The 22,840-nt window shown below is 49.6% G+C and overlaps 1 protein-coding gene across 7 annotated transcripts in view; it reads left to right on the forward strand.

The window, feature by feature from the left end:
* The window catches only part of LOC119452894 (collagen alpha-1(IV) chain-like), an 81,017-nt gene extending 60,289 nt beyond the window's left edge, over positions 1-20,728 (forward strand). Inside the window, exons 2-6 of one of the 7 annotated variants that reach the window (XM_049667362.1) lie at positions 2,465-2,557; positions 6,253-6,580; positions 10,676-12,168; positions 12,214-14,634; positions 17,710-20,728. In XM_049667362.1, coding sequence (XP_049523319.1) covers positions 2,476-2,557; positions 6,253-6,580; positions 10,676-12,168; positions 12,214-14,634; positions 17,710-19,892 — 6,507 coding nt within the window. In that variant the 5' untranslated portion in view covers positions 2,465-2,475 and the 3' untranslated portion in view covers positions 19,893-20,728. Of the gene's footprint in view, positions 1-2,464; positions 2,558-6,252; positions 6,581-10,675; positions 14,635-17,709 lie in introns of all 7 variants that reach the window. The other 6 variants (XM_049667364.1, XM_049667367.1, XM_049667366.1 and 3 more) reach the window with 6 other exon arrangements.
* Positions 20,729-22,840: the final 2,112 nt, after the last annotated feature.

The raw sequence follows: 22,840 nt of genomic DNA on the forward strand, positions 1-22,840 counted from the left end.
TACTAAATTTAGTTCGGGCAAGCATGAAGCTCCCAAATAAACACACCTGGAAGAACCATCCTGAGAATATCTTGCTGTGTAGGTTGCTCGGATTCGCTATAAGTCCAGCAGTAGATGATGTGTTTAAAATTCGTCGTGGGCATGGTGTTGTGGACGTCCTCAGTATGTCCCATAAAGAGCTAAGACGTGAGGATCTTTCCGGGACATCCACGGGATGTTTTTTGTTGTCTGGGTTTAACACTTCCGTGAAGGCACCCCACGAGCCACTGCACGCAACAAGCGAGACCCGGCTAAGCTCGCGTACACAGGCCGATGTTGCCGTGGCTGTCCGATTCGTCGTCGTCGGCGCGCATCGCGTGTAACGAGAGTTCACCGGGGGCGACGCTTAATGGCAAGGCCGCGGCATCCTTGCGCGTCCACAGACTCGACTTCGGCGGCTGCACGTCACCGCTTGTGTCACGCTCTTAAATACCGTGCGCGTCTCTGTCCTGAGCGTCCGTTGCGTTTACACGCGACGACGTCGTTCGATGGAAGAGCGGAGAGAAAGTTGAGTACTACTTTGTTCTATAACGTCCGAAGGGGTCACGAAGTGAGCCACGCTCTCCGTGTACTACAAGGGCTCTCGGGATAAGAGGGTCGTAACGGGGCCATGTTTTCGGCACACATTGTGCACATATGTAAACAATGTAAGGATTAAATAAGCACATGCAGACCGTTAGCAAGTTCGTCGTTGGCCGAGTCGGTACATATTTGGATGGAGCACCCTGTCTGGTGCACTTCCTCGTCGCCGCTATTTTCGTGCTCGTTTCTATACTTGCTGTGTACCTGTCCTTAATGCGATGTCCAATGACTCTCTATTGCTCTGGACAACTTTAAAGCGGCTGGACTCCGGACAATTTTCTGAGCCAAAAAATACTCGGAGCGTGGCCGAGCCATGGTTTCAGTATTCGTCGCTGCCGCAATAGGCTGTTCTCACACTATAGTGCCGTTCTTGAAGTGCACCGGCCCGAGTGACCATTTATGATCCTCCTGTGCATCTTCCTGCGTGCACGCTCTCTCCCTCTTTCTATCCCCTCTTTTCTTTACCGCCAGTGTAGGGTAGCAAACCGTACTCTTGTCTGGTTGACGTCCCTACCTTTCTATCCTTCCTTCCTTCCTTCCTCTCTCTTCTCTCTCTCTTTACCACCCATATACACCCTGTACAATGACGATCGTTTATTAAACGGTATCGTTTCCACATTTGCATGAATTCGTACCAGTGGCTTTATTTGGGCTCCAAAACATATGTTTCGAACTACAACATGCTCAGGAACTGCCTACAGAGTTATTTCTCCTCGCGCTGCCATGTAAGTGCACGTAGCGGACGTCCTAAGCAGAGTGCTCCTGCTCGCGCTTCAATTAACGCCGATGGCACAAGGTTAGAACTGGGCATAATGAGCTCTCAAACTCAGCATTGCAACATAATGCCTGCGCTGCTAGCCCTGCTCGTTTTCAATGCTTCTTGGTGTGCAACGCAGGAAGGAACACTCGAGAGCCTAAATTGTGGTTATTAAGGCGAAAGCCTTAGGTGTCTATGTTGGCGGTGACCTATCGGTGACCTTTCCGTGACCTTTCCGTGACCTTTCGGTGACCTTTGTTTGGCCAACAGCATCCTCAGTACTGTTCCAGAATATGTGAAACAAGCCTAAACAACGACGAAACTAGGTAAACGGATAAGCACTGACTTGTAACTAAATTTTTTCTGACAGTAGATGGTTTTATACGTTACTAGGAAAAGCGGAAAATAACGCCAAGGGATCACGAAAGCGTGTGCGACACAAAGATAATGACGAAAGTTAAATTAACTCAAAGCAAACACGGAAAGTTCCGGGGCGCGAACATCACACCGTCTGACACGTTCACCTGGCGAGCGGCTAAGGAAAAGTTTCATCTAGATATTCAATTTCATTGAGATTAATTAGTGGGTGACTTAAGCACTTATATTTATTCTGAATAAAAAAAAACTGCCTTGCATAGTCGTTTGGATTTGATTTCACTTTTGTTATTAGCTCTTAATCTTCTGCGCTTCTGCGGTTTCTTGCGGTTCTTAGCCTTCTCTTTCCCATGGCTCGACGCAATAAAATTTAGTTAGAAGTCAGCGCTTGAGTGTGTTTCGTCATTGAAGGTTTCACTATAGGGTCAATCACGAGCTTGTGCTGTGCTGTGAGTGTTTGCGGTGACAGTGTCCAACTGTGATTGTGCATCTGCGCTCCCTTTCTTTCCCTATCTCTACTTTGCTGTCACTTTACCTCCCTCTCCCCAGCCTAGGGTAGCAAACCGAACCTTCCCCTCTGGTTAACCTCCCTGCCTTTCCCCTTTCTTCGGTCTCTCTCTTCGTAGTACCCATTTTTCAACCCCGTTGTGCAGGCAACCTAGAGTGCGCGCGATGTCGGTGCCCACTAACGCCCTCTCTTGTTCCTCGCAGGCTGCTGCACGATGCGGCTACAGCGGCCGACGCAGGGGGCGCTGCTTGCCGCCGCAGTCCTTGTGGTTTCCTTAGCCAGCGCAAGATCGCAGGGTGAGTTAGATCGCACGGATCCTGGAAATTCATTTCAAGTGGATGCGTCTTTTAAAACTCACCGGCCGCATTTCGTAAATTGCAATATGTGTCGTAAAGTAATTAACTAAGAAGTTCATTAGTCAATTTTTGTTAATCAGTTGAATATGTGTTTTGATTGCTGGTGCTTCTAATGTCCGCCTCTTCGAATAACCAAGCTCAACGGTATTCGGGTCCGTTTACAACACCAGCAACAACGCTCACGGCCACGCTTCCTTCATGCGCAGCATTCCGTTTAAGCGATTTAAACTCCCTCCCTGGTTTCGGCTTACCACGAGGAATAAGTTACTCTGCCCGCGGATCCTCACAAAGCCTTCCGGTATAATTTTCACACGCACGCAAAGTATTACTTGCGAGAGCAAGTTGAACTTGGTGCTCGAACTGGTTCACGGAGACTCTCATCTGAGGCCTTCCGTGTGTCGTATGCACCTCCGAGATGTCTGATCGCACAAAATTTAACTCGGAGTTGCCCCTTCGGCTATCTGTCGAACATCGCTACAATGCACCAGCGTAGCTCAATGGGCAGCACATAGGAAGAAGGATGTTTCCAAAGATCTGCCGAATTTCGACAATTTTCAGTTAGCAACTTCGAGAATTTACTTTTTTCTAATAGCATACGCAATTGCGTCTAAGTGCTCTAAATGCTTATGTTATTAGAAGGGAGTGACCTCCCGACTTCGCTAACTGAATGTTGTCGAAATTGAAATTCAGCCGATCTTTTGAAATGTAATTTTTTTAAGTTGCTGCCCATTGAGTTACGCTGGTTCATTGCGTTGAAGTTCGACAGATAGCCGAAGGAGTAATGTCCGAAATTCCTGGACCTGTAAAAGATGATCGAAAGAAAGTCTGGACCGGGCGATTGGGCGAGAAGCATGTAATGACTGTTCACTGCAGCCACCTGTCTCACTACCGATGAGATTATTAAGCGGCCCTAATTAACGCGCAAGCCAATGACTACACATTCTTGAGCACGTGATCACAGTCAACAGAATTGCACAATCATGCCTACACGTATGTAATCAAAGAACGTGGTCTGCCTTCCCAAACCGCCTCACGTCAAAACTTGGCTCGTCACGAAGGCCGGCTTTGAAAACGTGGCGTTTTTTGCCGACTACGCCCCCAAACCACGTATCCTCGCAACACATGTTGGCTCGTCTTCAAAGCCAGCTCCGTAACGTGCCTTATAGGGGTGCGAAACCACGTCAAACCCCATCGCTTACGAGTTGATGATACACGACGACATCACTCTGGAGGTCACGCCAAAGTGGCTCACTCTCTCATCCCGCGCGGTGCTAGGAGGTCAAGCGAGCGCAACACGCCCAACTATGCGTCGACGACGTCGACAAGCGATGCTGTCCGTTGCATAATAATGACGCCAGCGGCACCGTTAAGGGGCTCGCCGGGGCCGATTATAGCGCGCCGGGCGCTGCTCTTTCTTCAATGGCTGCGCGCAGTCATCGTCCCTTCCGTGGTGTTTCACCGCGGTGTTTCGCATTGCTTCCTAAAAAATTACTAGGGGGAAATCTGGCGCTGCAATCGTTGATCAACCACGAGAACGAGTACACGGAATTTGCATTGCCCCGCCTTCGGCCATCTGTCGAACTTCACCGCAATACACCAGAGTAGTGCACCGGGCGTTCTGACCATCCTAATCAAAACACTGCTATAACGCAGCGGGGAAGTTACGACTAAGTGCCGTAAATACGCATGTTATTAGAAGGAAGTACCCTCTCGACGCTGATTACTGAAAGTTTTTTTTTTTAATTCGGATGGCCTTTTGAAGTGTCATATTTTGAAACTGTTGCCCATTGAATTACGCTTGTACATTGCGGTGAAGTTCGACAGATAGCGGAAGAGGCAATGTCCTAAATTCCTGGACATGTCAAACCTCTATGCTTGTGGCTTCAGCAGTTCTTGCGGCGTTACTCACTACGACTTATTTCTTTCGAACTCTCATTATTTAGTTGGAATTTTCCACACGCACGAAGGTAACGAATCTCTGGGCACATTCACAATCGGAACGAATTGTTGCATTTAAAACGCAACGATTTTCTTGCAAATTATAAAATTTTAAAGTCACAAAGCAATTTCAAGCCACAGAGACGAAGTTAAGGCGAATCCATGCACTAACCATACACTTCGCATGCTTGATTAGCCTTATACTTGCAGTTCCCGTAGACGCTGATCTGGCGAAGGAAAATTTTTATAGATGAATTACTGCCTTTGTAAAAATTCCTCAACTGCTACGAAACGTTATATGATGGCAAGGTTTCAAACGGACCAGTCATACATGGGCAACGTTTTAAAGTATGTGATGTAATTAGACAGGCTACGTAACTTCTTACTGCAACTGCTCGAAAGAAACAGCTTAGGCCGCGCAAGTATGCTGCCTTTTTCTTTCTTCTTTATACTTTTCTCAGGCGGCATCGTCGCCTACACGTCGTCGCTATACACGTCGGACAGTTCCGCGACTACACTCGACTCGCGTTCGCTGTCCCGAGGAGGCGCAACCTTGGGCCGACGACGACGACGTCGGCGCACTAAACGCGAGACTTACCGGCGTCGAGCGCTTTCTATACCGGGCGGCTGATGCGCGTGCGTGCGCGTCATCTTTCCTGTGCCTTTCACGGTGCCGCCTCTGTCATAGTGTCACGGCCTGTCGCCGCTTCGAGCTCACGTTACCCCTCTCTCTCCAGTCAGAAGGAACACCGCCTGCTACACGGAACGAAACGTCGCGCGCGTCCCTGTGACGTCATCGCATAGAATGACCTGTTCCACGATTTACTTTCCTCTGTACGTCAAGGAACATTTAAAAAATATATAGTGTGGGGATTTACTTGCCAAAACTCCATGTGATTATGAGGCACGCCGTAGAGGGGAGACTGCGGGTTAATTTTGACCACTTGAGGTTCTTTAACCCTTTATGCAGCGGGTTCACTTCTGTCATTATTTTTCACAATGTCACGCACCAGGCACAATTTTCGATTGAATGGTTAAGTGTTTTTCAAGCCTGATAGACATGAAATAGTTGATGTTCTCATGTCTGATGTTCCTGCATGGGTTTTTGCGTGGAGTCCACATTCTCTAAACATGACAAAACATACTAAAGGATCGAAAATTGGTAATCTATTTTGCAGCAGTACACTTTTTATGATTATGAAAACGCAAGAAATGCGGTTAAGGTAAGTTTTAAATTAACCGAAGCAGTTAGCGTCCGAAAGGGTTAACGTGCTCCCAAGGCACGGTACATGGGAAATGAGACCACCGTCATTGAAATGCGGCCGCCGCTGCCGGAATCGAGCCCGGGACCTCAAGCCCAAATGACTAACAAAATATCAAATAATGTACTTAAGATTGATTGGCGTAAGTATAACAAGGCCTTCGCGGCTCGTTTCGCGTTTCCACTTCTGTCCCATGCAGTGCCCTAAAAAATCACTAGTGACACCTTTCACTGTTCCTATGGCCACTCAGCGGCCGCAGCGTCTGCAGTTAGGTTAGGTAGGTTAGGTTAGGTTAGGCTATGTTACGTTAGGTTAGGTTAGCTTCTCAACCAAACATAGTTTGGTTCTGAAACCAAATAGAGACATTTATTATTTCTCTCTCTCTCTCTCTCTCGTGCAAATAACGACAGTGTCGCCGTGTTGTCGCCAACGCAGGCTTCCCATGCTACCAGGAGGGCTTCTACCGGGACCCGAACCACTGCGGCCGCTTCTACCGGTGCGCCCCGGTGCGGAACCGGCCGGGCGTCTTCACCCTCTACACGTTCGGCTGCCCCGACGGGACGTCGTTCGACGAGTACCACCGGATGTGCGTGGAGCCGCACTACGACGACCCGTGCTTCAACCAGGTGTCCCGGGGACCGGCCTACGTGCCGCATAGCTCCATGCACCCGTTCAGGGCTCCCGTTCGGTCTAGCTTCAGGGACGGCCAGCAGCTGCCCTGCCGACGGGACGGCTTTCACGCGCACCCCTACGACTGCAACAGGTGGGGGCACCAGGGTGACACCGGAGCAGAAACGTGCCGGCGTCGAGTTTGATTAGCCTACGCACGTGGCGCAGTATGCCTCGCTCAAAAAGAGGAGGAGCATACTTTTACGCCGGATTAATTATTAAAGCGAAAAGTGTAACTTATTGTACGGGGTCAGAGGAAGCGACCTTGTACGTACATACTGGGTGTTTCACTTAACATGGGCCAAACTTTTAAAAATATGCAAATTCCACGTAGCTGGGCACAACCAAGGTAATGTTTGCCGTCGCTTGCAGATACTAAGATTACTTTTTTTGCATTCCCCTGAATGACATCATTATTCTTAATTAATTAATTAATTAATTAATTAATTAATTAATTAATTAATGTAATTAGAAGAAAATTGTCAATGCGAAAATTAGAGCAACATGAATGTAGGGCAACATGAATGTAGAGCAACATGAGAAATTCCCGATACAGCTTTCTGTTGCTCAATACGTGCTGCATAAAAGTGTTTTTGTCGAGCGTGAAATAAGCCTGCGGATAGACGCAAAATTGGCGCGCGACTGGCCGCTCGAGGCACTTTTTATCTAATTATCTAATTAGGCGGAATGCGAAAAGTAATCTGGTTATCTCCCAGCGACCGTGGGTGCGGCCCGCCTAGCTTGATGTAGTCAAGCCTCAGGACTTTTGTAAATAAAAGTTTTCACACGCACACATCTCCCAGCGACGGCAAACAACATTACCTTGGTTCTGTCCGAATACGTAGCATTTGCACATTTTAAGTTTGGCCCAAGTTACGTGAAACACCTGTATGAAGGACAAACTTGTTGGATTAGTTGGTCTTACATAACTGGCGAGAAAAATTAGTGCTAAAGAGAACTTGTACCCGTCCACTGTTCCTGTGTACGCGTCTTTTTTTAGCTTCAACTCTTTTCACTACTTATGCAAGACGTTGGACATGGTCAGCGTTACAGTGTACCCGCTCCCGAGTCCATCAAACAGGAACAATTTGAGTCCGTGCTCGAAAAACGAGATAGCCATCTCGTTTTTCTTGCGTACTTCTTGAGAAAGCTCTGAAGCAATCGGTGAAACTCTTAGAATACTCGTAAGCACGGCACGTGTTACGGCTTGACCGGAGGTGTAAAATTTTCATTCATCAATCATACAGCAGGGGATTCGTGGAAGACGTGGCATTTGGTACACCGCGGGGGGCGTCGAAGAGATGACTGATCTGGGCCCGTATCCGCAAAAAGCTTTTAAGCTAGAATTGTTCGCTCCAGCGAAGATATTAATGCGAAAGCATTATATGCCCCATGAGGCTTTTAGAAAAGCCTGCGTTGTCCTCAACGAGTGCGACCAAAAATCATCAGCGTGCATTAAGGTGGAGTAAGGTCGGTACAATTAGATCAAGGTGGATTAAAGTGAATTAAATGGGTTAAGGTGGAACAAGGTTGGTACAAATTAGAGCAAGTTGGAATAAAGTGGATTAAGGTGGTATAAACTGGGTCAAGGTGGACTAAAGTAGAATGAGGCGGATTATGGTGAATTAAGGTTGGCACAAATTAGAGCAAGGTGGATTAAGGTGGACTCAAGTGGATTAGGGTGGTTTAAGGTTGGTACAGATGAGACCAAGGTGGATTAAGGTGGTATAAACTGGGTCAAGGTGGACTAAAGTAGAATGAGGCGGATTATGGTGAATTAAGGTTGGCACAAATTAGAGCAAGTGGATTAAGGTGGATTAAGGTAGAGTTGTGAAGGACACGCGACAATGTATGACGTCACGTATCATGGTTGTGACCAATTAATTAGAGAAGTCATAATGCTTTTGCATTCAAATCACATAAGGATACTTATAAGTGACTGTCAATTTTTAGTGAGGGTGCCCTGCTAATGACTCAATTGGAGGCCATATTCCCAAAAAGCTTTGTGAATTAGGACCCCAAGCTGTCGTACCCTTGCTGGATGGCGGCTAGTGCGAGCAACCGCGGCCCCGCTGAAACTCTAGCACCTTTACTGCCTGTTCTATCGCCGCGTTTGCTGTCCTTCGCCGCAACAGACGCGGGGGCGCTGAAGACCGACCCCAGGCTGGAGTAGAAATTAGCTGTTCGTCGCCGCAATACGCCGCGCTACAATATTGGAAAGGTGTTTTATTTCTTGGTCCAAGGATAAATTAAGACCACAGTGTGCGCAACATGTGAGAAAAGAATGACGCCCATAAGGTGTGATCGGCAACAAAGAAACACAAGTTTTATCCAGTCGACTTGTTGAAGCAAAGGTCAGAAGGTGTATCAGAACGTCTTTGAGAGCTTCGTTAGTGATTCGCTGAAAATTAGCGTCACACTCTAAAGTGGTTTCTGTTGGGCACCACTCGTTTCAATCCTTCGTTCTTGTGAAATTGACTAGTTCGAATTCAGCGACTTCATGGCCACTTGACGTATTCGCTCCGTCGTTAAGAGGAAGATTTAGCTCGGGATCTGTTATCTAAAGACGTGGTGACACAGAACTAGTCTTCCTCGGCATCCAATGCGCCAAATTTGCTGACGTTTCTTGCATTAAAAAGAAAATTTGAATAAACTGTGGGAAGCACCTTTTTTAAATGAATAAATTAATCCTGGGGTTTTACGTGCCCAAACCACGATTCGATAATGAGGAATGCCATAGTGGGGAACTCCGAATAATTTTGACCACCAGGGGATCTTTAACGTGCCCCCAATGCACGCGTCTCGGGTGTGTTTGCATTTGGCCCCCACCGAAATGCGGCTGCCGCGGCCGGGATTTGATCCCGTGACCTCCTGCTTAGCAACGCATCACCTTAGCCGCTAAGCCACCGCGGCAGGTCTAAGCGCATTTTTTATTCAATTATATAGACACTTCAAGCGGATTTTTGCCGTCGCCGTCGTCGTCACCGTGAGGTTCCGTATAAAATCCAAGGGCGATAAAATCGTCGCCGCGCGCCGTGTGTGCGAGTGAAAGCGCGCATATGGCAGGAAGGGAGGGAGGGATGAAGGGGGGGGTGACGCTGTGCTGCGGCACCAAATGCGTATCTTGCAACCGGGCGCAAGGGCAACTGGTGACTCAATCTCCCACGCGAAAGGAGGAAAGCGGGAAAGCAGCGCGGGAGGGAGGGGGGGGGCGGCTTCTACTATGCCAACAACTGCGCACTTTTTGCGCTGGTACGGGCTGTCGCGCGCACCGTATCTTGAAAGGGATCTCCACACGACTCTGACCTTTGTATTCGCTGTGATTTCGGCCGTTCAGTTTCCGTTGAAGCGATAGACCACACGAACCTTCGCTCGCTGCGGCCGCCGCGCTTGCTCACGCCAGCGTTTTGACAGTGGTTGTCTGCGGTCATCGAATGTAATCTATCGATGTTTGCTTGTGCGCGCTGACACCACGCTTGTTAATTCAATTGGTAAGCGAATGTGTCCAAGTTTATGCAGCCGATAAATCTACTATCATTACTCCGTAGAGCTCTCTACTAATTTGGTATCGCAATTGATGCTTCACCTTTCGGGCGAAACAGCGTCATTTTACAGGCATCCGCTATACCCTTGCCTACGCGGAAAAATTTCTTTGGCACGTAAATTAGAACGCGCCAACACAGGCGTAGCGAAGCATCTCTGCACTCCTGCAATGCCCAAGAATCTGCTCTTGTGAAGAAAGACTTGTTCATTGTTCACTCGAGAAGAAAAGGGGGGGGGGAGGGGTGAACTTTAAACACCGCTAACTGTGTCCGAAAATGTTGTGCTGTCTAGAAAGCAACCGCGCAGAATAAATATTGAACTTCAGTGAAGTCAAAAGTTGGACGGAAACCCGTCTGGTCGGGAATATGCATGACAACAATTAAAACGGACACCGACAACGAAAGTTTAAAAATATATATACTAAGTCGTTTCAGATCACGCACGGGAGCCTTGTTCTTTTACGATTGGCCTGCCATGATTTAGCCACCAATTTTACGTAATATTTTACTGTATGCATATTGTTTAGAACGAGTATAATCAGGAAAATAAGTAAAACAAAAAGCAATGTTTTTTCTTAAGACCGAATATTCGTGCGTGTGTTATTTTTTCATCCTGCCGTATTTATTTACTGTCATCGTTCTTGCAGGTTCTACCGATGCGTGCGGTACGAGCAGGACTCGTTCTACAGCATCTACGAGTTCAATTGCCCTGAAACGCTCGTCTACGACCAAGCCACCGGAACCTGCAACTACGCCGAACTCAGTGAATCGGAGTGTGTCGCGAATCAACGGCAGCCTAACAACAGCAGTAGCTGGAGCCAGAGTAACCCTGCTTCAGACTCTTCGAGCTGGTCACAGGCCGTAGCTGTTCCCGGGGACGGTCAATGGGGAGACACTCACCAGAACATTGAACAGGGTCAGCAGGAGAGCAGCGCTTGGTCCCAAGTCCAGGGTCAGGAGCCAGTTAATCACGGTCACACACAACGCCAGCCACAAGGTTCGTGGAATAGTCAAGGAGGCAGCCAGGAAGAACCTCGTTGTACCAGGGAAGGTTTCTTCGGACACCCGGATGATTGCAACAAGTTCTACAGGTGTGTTTCGGGTGGCGCTGACTCCTTTGTTGTGTACGTCTTCAGCTGCGGAGAATCCCTAGTGTGGGACGAAGCGCAGAGCACGTGTAATTACCCGTACGCCGTAGAAGGGCGGTGCAAGAACGCAGCGCCTGGCCCCTCCCAACAGCCAACATTCCCTGAACAACCCCAGGGATGGCCGCAACAGGGTACTGGAGGGGGTCGACCCGGGGGAACGTTCCCGCAACAACCACAGGGGTGGCCACAGCAGGGCACTGAAGGTAGCCAGCAGCCAGGAGGCAGCGGAGGAGGCGGACCGCTACCAGGTGACACAAGACCTGGTGACACAAGACCTGGTGACACAAGGCCTGGTGACATTAGACCCGGTGACACGAGACCAGGCGACACACGACCGTGCGACAATCAAACTACCACGGGGCAACAAGGTGGTCCAGCATCCGGACAAGGAACTCCTTCAAATCAAAACTTACCATGTCCCAGGGAAGGTTTCTACCGTAACCCTCAAAATTGCTACAGGTTTTATCGGTGCGTGAGGCGCGAAGGCGGAAGCGGCTTTGCCGTCTACGAATTCAACTGTCCCGAGGGACTAGTCTTCGACGAGAGGTACAGCGTATGTAACTGGCCTTATCAAGCACCGCCCTGCGAAGAAAGCCACTCGGCCCAAATCGCACAACCCGAGCAAGGTGGTCAAGGGCAAGGGGGATCGCCAGGACAAGGAGGTCGGCCAGGCCAGGGAGGCACACCAGGTCAGCCAGGAAGGCCAGGACAACCGGGAACGGGCGGTAGACCGGGTCAGCCAGGACAAGGAGGTCGGCCAGGCCAGGGAGGCACACCAGGTCAGCCAGGAAGGCCAGGACAACCGGGAACGGGTGGTAGACCGGGTCAGCCAGGTAGTCCAGGACGACCAGGAACAGGTGGTACACCAGGACGGCCAGGCAGGCCAGGAACACCGGGGACGGTTGGTACACCGGGACGACCAGGCAGTCCAGGAACACCGGGGACGGGTGGTACACCGGGACGGCCAGGCAGGCCAGGAACACCAGGAGTGGGTGGTACACCGGGACGGCCAGGCAGGCCAGGAACACCAGGGACAGATGGTACACCGGGACAGCCAGGCAGTCCAGGAACACCGGGGACAGATGGTACTCCAGGACGGCCAGGTAGTCCAGGAACACCAGGGACGGGTGGTACTCCAGGACAGCCAGGAAGACCAGGAAGCCCAGGAACAGGTACACCGGGTCAGCCAGGTAGTCCGGGACGACCAGGAACAGGGGGAACACCGGGTCAGCCAGGTAGGCCAGGGCTGCCTCCCCAAGAAGGCACGCCTGGGCAGTCAGGAAGTCCAGGACAAGGTGGCATACCCGGTCAGCCTGGTAGGCCAGGTCAACCAGGACAAGGCGGTACACCTAGTCAACCAGGCACTCCAGGGCAGCCAGGACAAGGAGGTCTACCAGTTCAACCAGGACAGGGAGGAAGGCCAGGTCATCCTGGACAGCCAGGTGGTCCCGGACAACCAGGGCAACCTCCTCTGCCGGGTCAGCCAGTGCCAGCGCAACCTGGAGGACGACCAAGTCAGCCAGGACAGGGAGGCAGCCCAGGACAAGGTCCACTACCCGGACAAGGAGGGCAGCCCAGTGGCTCCAGTCCAAGTCATCCATCGGGAGACGAGAGCGGCCGCGAACAAAGACCATCGTGCCCACAGGAAGGTTTCTTCAGACATCCTCAAAGCTGCTACCGATTTTATCGCTGCGTGAGCGGTAATAGCCAAGGCAATTTTGTGATCTATGAATTTAATTGTCCAGAGGGACTTGTATTCGATGAACGTTACAGCACATGCAACTGGCCATCCGATGCGCCACCTTGTGACGGCGCAGCACCCCCACCTGTAGGCCAAGCACCACCTGCACCTAGTCAGCCAGGTGGTCCTCCTGTGGGACCAGGACAACCTGGAGCTCCAGGACAACCAGGACAGGGTCAACCAGGCCAGCAAGGTCCAATGCAACCAGGACAGGGGCAACCAGGTCAGCCAGGACAACCTGGTCGACCGGACCGACTGCCAGGCCAGCCAAGACCAGGGCGGCCGGGTCAAGGGCAACCGGGACAGCCAGGGAGACCAGGGCCACCACCGCCACCAGGACAAGGACAACCACCACCACCGCCACCAGGGCAAGGACAACCACCACCGCGACCAGGGCAAGGACCACCAGGCCAGCCAGGACCAGCACAACCGGGACAAGGACAACCGGGCCAGCCAGGACAAGGCCCACCTGGCCCAAGCCAGACAGGAGGACCGAGCAGGCTTCCATGTCCGCAAGAAGGCTTCTTCCGTCATCCTTACAACTGCCATCGGTTCTACCGCTGTGTTGACACTGGCAACGGTTTTGTGGCATACGAATTTAACTGTCCTGAAGGCCTTGTGTTTGATGAACGGTACAGCACTTGCAACTGGGCTGATGCCGCGCCTCCTTGCGACGAAAGGCCACCGCTCGGCATGCCTGCGCCTGGTGGAGGTGGAAGGCCTCAGCCTAGTCCCGGACATCCCAGTCCCGGACAGCCTAGTCCCGGACAGCCTAGTCCCGGACAGCCCAGTCCCGGACAGCCCAGTCCCGGACAGCCCAGTCCCGGACAGCCCAGTCCCGGACAGCCCAGTCCCGGACAGCCCAGTCCCGGACAGCCCACGCCGCGTCCTCCCAGACCTCCGCAGACCCCACCGCCTGCATCGCCACCAAGCAGACCTCAAACACCAGGTGTGCCAACAGGCACCACCCCTCCGGGAACTACAGGCCCCATGACAGAAAGCACTCCTACTACACCGGGTGCTGGCAGCACTCCCACCGAGAGCACAGGGACTACTCCAACAGGAACAGCAGGTACTCCTACCGACAGTACAGGAACTACGCCAGCAGGAACAGCAGGCACTCCAACAGGCACAGGAGCTACTCCAACAGGAACTGCTGGCACTCCAACAGATAGCACAGGAACAACTCCTTCTGTAAGCACTGAGACAGGCGCAACTGGCACAATGCCAACTTCACCAGGAAGCATTCCTACCATGCCACCTTCACCTGAACCGATGCCGACAGGTACTGGTAGCGCTGGCGCTGGCACGCCAGGTACCGGCGAAGGCGGCCCGACGCAAGCCCCTCCACAGCCTGGTTCTTTTCCTGGAGGCACGCCCAACGTGAGAGATCCCAATGGACAGCCATCGGGTTATAGCTGCCCCCGAACAGGCTTCTTCAGGGATCCGAGTGACTGCACAAAGTTTTACCGCTGCGTCGACTTTTACATGACAGGCCGAAATTATGTAGTATATCGCTTCGATTGTCCCGAGGGAACTGTCTTCGACGAAAGATACAGCGTATGCAATTGGCCTGACCAAGCCGCGCCTTGCGATCAGACGCCCGGTTCACAACCAGGACAGGGCCAGCCAGGACAAGGCCAACCAGAACCAGGTCAACCAGGACAGGGCCAACCAGGACAGGGCCAGCCACCTCAAGGACAACCAGCACCACCAGGTATATTTACATTTCTTGTTGAGGTTCGTATGCGAATATACGAGGAAACGCACACAGGAACTCAACCCCCCAAAAAAGTGAATATGAAGAGAAATCTTGTTTTACTGAGTGGCCCGTGATTGACACTAAGGAAATCGTTTCGCTTTTTAGTGAAAATCAGGCTTGTTGCTGTTGAATGTACTGCATACGTTAAAGCATTTGCTTCCAAAGCATTTGCTTCCATTTGCTGAATAAGCTTCCAAAGACACACGAACGAAGAAATCGTTTTTCTTAAAATGATTGCAACCACTGCAATCATTTTAAGGAGGTTTCTTGCATTTAAAAGAAAAGGCTTAATAACCGTACCTGCATGTAGGACGTAAATTTTCAACTTATACCCCAAATTATATTAGAATTCCTTGAAAATTGATAATTTTAAAGAAGAAAAACTCAAGTATCGATTTACTACTCTAACTCAGCAGTGAGAAAAGATTCTCTCAACCGAAAAGAATCTGTAAACAGCACCGAATGATAAATATAAAGGGGGCAAAATCTATGTATTATACACCGCTCTGAAACATACCGCTAAATTGGGACCAGGCACTCTTTTGCAAAACCGTCGTAATCTTTGTAAAGACTTCACGTAAGCTGTTAACTAATATACCAAATTTGTCAGCTTGAAATGGTAGTGATAGAGCTGGTGTAGTAGCAGGAGGGATTAGCCTAGCATGCTAAGCCAGCAATCGTCCCGCCTGAGCATTTCGTACATTTTTAGGAAATCTGTCTCACCAGACTGTGCCCAACTCCATGTCTCGAAGAAAGGCATAAACAGTCGTAGCATTCTCTTCCTGATTACTGCAGACCTTTCAGGGAACACTAAATCTTCATAGCTCGCGTGTGTAAGGCCTTTCTTTTTCAGACTGTACTGCAACGCCTTTCGCTCCTTGTCAAACTGCGGGTATAACCAGATAAAGTGTTCCCACTTAACCGATCTCGCCAAATAAAGCACAAAGCGTTGAAGCAGATCGTCTTGTCTTAAACAACCAAGCCTGTGTGCAAGCGGAGTTGGGTCTAATGCGATACAGCAGGGTATCGTCGTACTAAGTCCCTCGAGCACACAGGCTTCATGGGAAGATTTGCGGAGCACCTGAAAATGATGGTGGATTGCGTCCTTAGTTTTCTGCAAATTCTTTGGAGCGTTAAATTTTGGCGCACATGATAGCGTTTGAGATGCTCTAACAGACTAAGCTTGCAGAACTGCGGATAGCTGTATTACTTGCGCAGAGTTACAAATTTGTAACCTTCGTGCTTCTATTTTTTTTCTCCAGCTTACTGATTTCCGACAAATTTTGCAGGAATTCTGAGGCACTAAATCACCATTTCGATTCCTAGCATCACTGGGATTTAACTTTATCATTCAAATAAGACAAATTTCGTTCAAACCGTCCAGTGGTTGCCTCACAAAAACATTTCTATATTTAGCATGTATTATAATAGTGAACTAAGTGCTCTTAAGTATGCAAGTAATAATTTTCACTATTATGCAGTAATATCAGACCAAGCTATTTGCAATTGAAGCATATCAATTTCCAACATATCGCCAGTTTCTCGATGTGCACGTGCTAATGAAGGGGTGGAGAGTGCTCGAGACAATCTCAGATAAATACAACGGCTTGTCACTGACGTAGACGCGAGACAAAGCTTTTATTTCACTCGCGTAAGTAAACGTTAACCATATTACTAGAGGACTTGTCCTCAGGTTTTTTTTAAATATTGAGGAAGCAATCAGTGCATGATAAAGCCAGGAGCAAAAGTGATTATGCCAGATATTGTAACAAGTTACGACGCGTTATGACCTAACAGACTAAGCTATAGATATAGCAGCCAAATAGACGTGTCCATCTGCGACGCTCCTGAAATATTGTGTGATTTTATGCTTATACAAACTATTTCGAAGCCTTGCTCTCATGGTTTGTTAGGAAGGTGATTGCTTTTATCTGTGTTAATGTTATTATTATTTGATTTGAAAACATACATACATTTAACAGTAAAGGGAAAGCGAAGAGCAAACTGGCAACTGCCACCGGAAGGGGCACAATGCCTGCCTACTCTTTAGAAAGGACGAGACAGAAATGTAGAAATGGAAGATAGGAAGAAGGGGAGGAAAGAGGAAAGAAAGGCTTTAAAAAGAGTGGTAATTAGTCTTCAGAACGCACCTACGAGTTTCGAATTATTTGCCTTGTCTTTGTAGATAATTCTACATAAATATCGCCCTTATAGGTCAAGCAAAATTACACATCGGCACAGTGAAAACAATCACTCAGCAATATAGGAGATGAAGCCGATTTGTACCTGACATATTCTTGAGATTAGCGTAACTCAGAACGTATGGAGGAAAAATAAAAACAAGAAACAGGAGACACAAGGTGCTTAACTTCCAACTGTTTATTACATGACGTTATTGAATTGGTTTTATACAAAGTGAACGAAACAAACAACACTGCTTATGTGACATGTGCGGGCAGACCCATAAATGCACATTCCTTGCATGACAGAGATATAGACGCAAGCTCACATACATCACTCTAAATCTTCCTATGACTTCTATTTCTTTAATCTCACGTGCAAGCTGATTATGACTGTCACCCGACAAAGCACATTTGTCGAAGTCAGGGGCACAGCCACAACTCTTCAAAGGAGGATAACGCAAATAAATGAATTTTGTTCTTATTCTCTCAAACGCTCTGCCAATGTCATGATATAAATTCATGAACCACGTGTAAAACGTTTTTATTTAATGGGTATGATTTAAAAGGCGAAACTATAGCCGCTCTTCAGACTGTGTTTTTTTTTTCAAAAGCTACAAAAATGCAAGTTGACGATAGGTATAGTTTACAAAAGCCTCCATGAATTTTCCCCTGCAAAGAGCAATGAATCGTGTGTCGTAGGACAATTAGACCTCATAACCGAACCGCAATTACACTTTTGGTGATTAGAAACTTCTCTTCCAAATTTCATGTCACCAATGTTTACCTTTAAGTGTGGCCTTTTAATTCGGTCGCGCTTCACCTCAACTTTTCTTTGATTATGCTGTAGGTCCTCAGCCACCACAAGGTCCTCCAGGTGGTGGTCCGCAAGGGCCAGGTCCCGCGCCACCCGCCACTGACGTGACGTCGCCTAGAGAGCCCACGACCCCCGAAGCATCGGGTCTCTCATGCCCCGATGCTGGATTCTTCAGGAATCCTCAAGATTGTCATCGATTCTACCGGTGCGTCGACCAGTCTGAAAGTGGAGGAGGTTTTGTTGTCTACGAATTCAACTGCCCAGCGGGTTTGGTCTTTGACGAGAGGATTAGTGTGTGCAACTGGCCACAGGATGCGCCTCCGTGTGATGGTGGACAAGGACAGGGGCCTACTGTAGGTGCTGCACCTGTACCACCAAGCAGGCCACCAGGCCAACCACCCAGTCGTCCGCCTAGTCGGCCACCCAGCCAACCACCTAGCCACCCTCCAAGCCAGCCACCGAGCCAACCACCAATCCAGCCACCTAGTCAGCCACCAAGCCAACCACCCATCCGACCGCCAAGCCAGCCACCAAGCCAACCTCCGAGCCAACCTCCGAGCCAACCTCCGAGCCAACCTCCGAGCCAACCTCCGAGCCAACCGCCAAGCCAACCTCCGAGCCAACCTCCGAGCCAACCGCCAAGCCAACCTCCCAGCCAACCACCAAGCCAACCACCGAGCCAACCACCGAGCCAACCACCGAGCCAACCACCGAGCCAACCACCGAGCCAACCACCGAGCCAACCACCGAGCCAACCACCGAGCCAACCGCCGAGCCAACCGCCGAGCCAACCGCCGAGCCAACCGCCGAGCCAACCGCCGAGCCAACCGCCGAGCCAACCGCCGAGCCAACCGCCGAGCCAACCGCCGAGCCAACCGCCGAGCCAACCGCCGAGCCAACCGCCGAGCCAGCCACCAAGCCAGCCGCCAAGCCAGCCACCGCAAGGAGAGAGCTGCAGGCCACAGTGCAGCAGGACCGGCTTCTTCCGTAACCCAAGTGATTGTACCAAATTCTACCGGTGTGTGGACTTCTACCAGAACGCCACATACGTAGTGTTTAACTTTGACTGTCCCGAGGGTCTCGTGTTCGACGAGCGTTACAGCGTCTGCAACTGGCCCCACGATGCACCGGCCTGCGATGGCTCTTCAGACCCAAGTGCCGCCGGCAGCTGCGCACCATCTCCTGGACCCTCCCCGCCACAGCAGCCCAGCCCACCGCAACAGCCGCAGCCTGGGCCACCTCAACAGCCGCCGCCACGACCACCTCCGTCACACCCCATGCCTCCGCCCCGACCAGCCGACTCTTCGGTATGCAGCAGGGAGGGGTTCATACGGGATCCTGCGGACTGCCACAAATTCTACCGGTGCGTAGACCCCTACCAGGATGGAAAGTTGAAAGCTGTCCACTTTGACTGCCCTGCGGGACTCGTGTTCGATGAGCGATACAGTGTTTGCAACTGGCCTCACGACGCCCCACCATGTGATGACCAGCCCCAACCACAGCCACCGCCTCAACCGCAGCCTCAACCACAGCCTCAGCCGCAACCGCAGCCACAACCGCAGCCACAACCACAGCCTCAGCCGCAACCGCAGCCACAGCCCCCGCCTCGACCAGAACCAATTGAAGCAACCACAGCGCCTTGCGACAAGACGACTGCTCCACGATATGAAATGACACCTGAAGTCACGACGCCCTCGGAAGCTACAACACCTTCCGAGGCCACGACGCCGTCCGAAGCAACAACACCTTCCGAGGCGACGACGCCGTCCGAAGCAACAACACCCTCTGAAGCGATGACGTCACCTGAAGCCACGACCCCGGAGACCACGATGGCACCGACGACGGCCGCGACCACTCCGGCCGCCACGACCGAAGCGCCGACAACTCCAGCGGCCAGCACGATGGAGCCCACGACGACGCCTTCCAGTCGCCAGGCCAAAAAGCTCGACGACCTCATCCTGTGCGACAAGGACGGCAACTTCGCATTCGACGGTGACTGCGTCCATTTCTACCGCTGCACTGGCGGGAAATCCGAGAAGGCCGAGCTGTTCAAGTGCCCCGACAAGTATTACTTCGACACCAAGATCGGCTTCTGTCGCCGAAAGAGGAAGAACTTCAAGTGCGACAAGACGCCATCACCAGACATGATGGCCCGTCTTCCTCCGGACTTTATGCAGTCCGCCATAGTGGCTGGACCTGGTTTCTTGTGGGACTGATTAATAGGACATTTAGAACACGTGCGCAGGTGCAAGATATGCAAGGGTAGCCGAACACTTGGCGATTCGCGAAGTGCTAGCCGTTTCCTCTTAAAGCTTAAAGTGCCCAGTCTTCCATCACAGTGTTCCTCACCCATTGCCATTCCTACTTCTCACTCTCATTTGTCGACAGGTCCCTTTTGGCACCACGGCTGCTCGGGTCATACTTAATCACCTGGTTCTATTAAAAGCACAAAGCTGGTGTGGAGAGAGGAAAATGGAAGGAAAGCCGCGTGCCACAAACGCCTTCCTCCGCTGCGCTTTAGAACCGCCAGAAGTTCGGTGTCGTCAACGGGAAAGTAATGGCAGCCCCATCACGGCAATGTGGACGCGCTCGCCATATGCGCTCTTGGCTATCTTTCCCGCATAACCATGCGTGGCCACATAGCTCCGTCACCCGCGCTGTTTGCGACGCCACTTTGCTTGCCGGCTGTATCACTACATTTGCTGTGTAATGCATTCCACGGACAGAAAGAAGACAAAAAACACGTGTAGATACTCTGGGGGCATTCCAGGACAACACGCAAAGCAAATACGCATTCTCTGTTTTTTTTTTTTTTTCTTGTGTCGTGAGTAGGTTCTCAGCACGTGGTTCCCTTATGGTCTCTCACTATTTAAGAACGGCTATAAAAGGAACAGTAGCAGTATTGGACGCCAGCCCAGCCTCGGATGACGTTGACATGTCCGTCGAGAGTGCGACGTGTCCATCGGCTCATCGTTCTGATGACAAGCGGAACAGGGGTTTGTCGAATGGTTAGGCTTATCATTGTCTGACATTAAAGGAATATTTCATGCCACTTTGTTGCTTCCTTGCTTGTCATTGATTTTGGGCTGGATGGCCTTTTTCTCTTTTTTAGACTGGACATCGTCTTCGACTTAAAAACAAACTGCTTTCTGTGGATGAGTGTCTCCCTTCTCTGTGCTTCGTTACATATATCTTGTCTGCAGAAGACACCAGCTTCTCTGCTCTGTTACGCAACGTAGAGTGTTTTCAGGTTTATAAGAGCTAGTCTTCGAGGCGGTAGCTTCAACGTGCTTAACCGCCATTGCGGCCAACGAGAATGGCGTGCTTGCACAATTCTATGCGCCTTGATTGTTTTTTTTCTCACACTCGTTCTGAGCAAATGATGAAAGTTGCTTAGATTTAGCATTCACATTTTTTTTATGCTCACATTTCTGGTTAGAAAAGGCGGTGCTGTTAGCAAAGAAGTGGCCTTCAAATTAAGACGCCACATTTTTTATGGTCTGTTCAAAATGAGGGTGAGCTCTGCAATCGACCTTATATGTTAAATGTGACTTTCCGTGACAAATTTCATTCAGAACAGATGAGAATTTAGCACCAAAATGAATTGATTCATTCATTTTCTTGAAAAGTAGTGCATTCCGCGAATATATTGCGTGTGATATATTTAATTGGAAGGACAGACGTTTAGCATCGAAGCAAGAATGACGTGTCGTATACACTTTGCGCTAACCTTTTTTCTATAAAGCATGGGGCACGATTGTAATTACTGAGTCTCAGAGTACTCAGAATCAATAAAAAAGCGGCGTTATTTTCACTGTCTCTGCAAATATTCCTCACCATGCAGCTATTGCAGCTTACCGCTATTGTACTTTAAGAAATCTTTCGGTACATCTCCTGTTCTTCTGGCTCATACGCAGACAGTGCTTCCTCATATTGACGTACACTATCTTCGAGGTACAAAATAGGAATCTCTGGATGATGTTTGTCTTCAAGGTAATTCTTGTCTTCCGAAGCATATCGAAACAAAGACTGCAAGTAAGGCATGAGCCTCGCACCGCAGTATACCTTTCTGCGACGTCGAGGTCTGCTTACTTAGTATTTATTTTGTAGCCCTCGCTTGCTTGTGACTGTTTCCAATAAAAAAAAAAGGGGTATTACTATCTGCTGTTGAGCCAAAGTTGCCTGCTGAGGTTACCGCAGGCTTTTAACTTTCTGAAGTTCAAAATTATTTGTCGTTTTTTTCTCCCTATACGTAGCACATCTTCTCGAATAGCTTGTGCTAACATATCAACGAAAAGAAAGAAAATTGTTGTGAGAAACTGCCATAAACGCCATGATTTTTGAGAACAGGCACCTGGTAAGAAACGGGCAGAGATCTATGGCCAAGAATAAACCATTTAGAGGAATAAGCACCATTTTTTTTACAAGGACCAGTATCTTCTACAATGCTTATCTTACAGGGAGGCGTGGTGGCTTACAAGCGACTGACTGAATAAAGTGCGAACACCTGTTCGTCGAAACACCGGTGTCTGTTATTTCATTATAGGTCTATTTATTGCGGGAAATATGGCCTTTTTCACTCGCTCGACGATTCCTGAAGAAACTGGGGAGAGTGTCACCTCGGCAGCTCAAGCTAAATATACGGGACGCCCACTAATTTTCATAAGATTAGTTGGATTTGAAATTGAAACCGAAAATCGACAGCTTTTTTTTTGGAGCAGAATATTTATCTATGGGAAAATTAGACATCCACCCAATCGTAGCAATAACTACAAAGGAAACCCAGAATATCTATATAGAATTTCATTTTTTGACGTGAAATATAATAACTGAAAATTTTGGAAGCAAAAAAAAAAAACAGAAAAGGTCATCAGGCCCATAAGTGAACTCCGCTATAAAAACATATCGCAATAGTGCTTTACCTAAAACAAATGGGCTGTCCAAAGACAGCCTTATTAGTCATACAATTTGTGAAGAAATCTTCAATGTTACTCGTAAAATACATAACAATTTCGGTTAAGTCTTCCTTTGAGCGCACATGTGGGGTGAGTCTGATTACAAGACACAAAGATCGCAAGGCATACGCGACTGTGAAGGCGCTTCATACCAGGAATATCGGCATAATCACTCATGAGTGATTACACCCGCTCATACTCGTTTCAAA

Source organism: Dermacentor silvarum, chromosome 5 (genome assembly GCF_013339745.2).
Source record: "Dermacentor silvarum isolate Dsil-2018 chromosome 5, BIME_Dsil_1.4, whole genome shotgun sequence".
Taxonomy (NCBI): Eukaryota; Metazoa; Arthropoda; class Arachnida; order Ixodida; family Ixodidae; genus Dermacentor; species Dermacentor silvarum.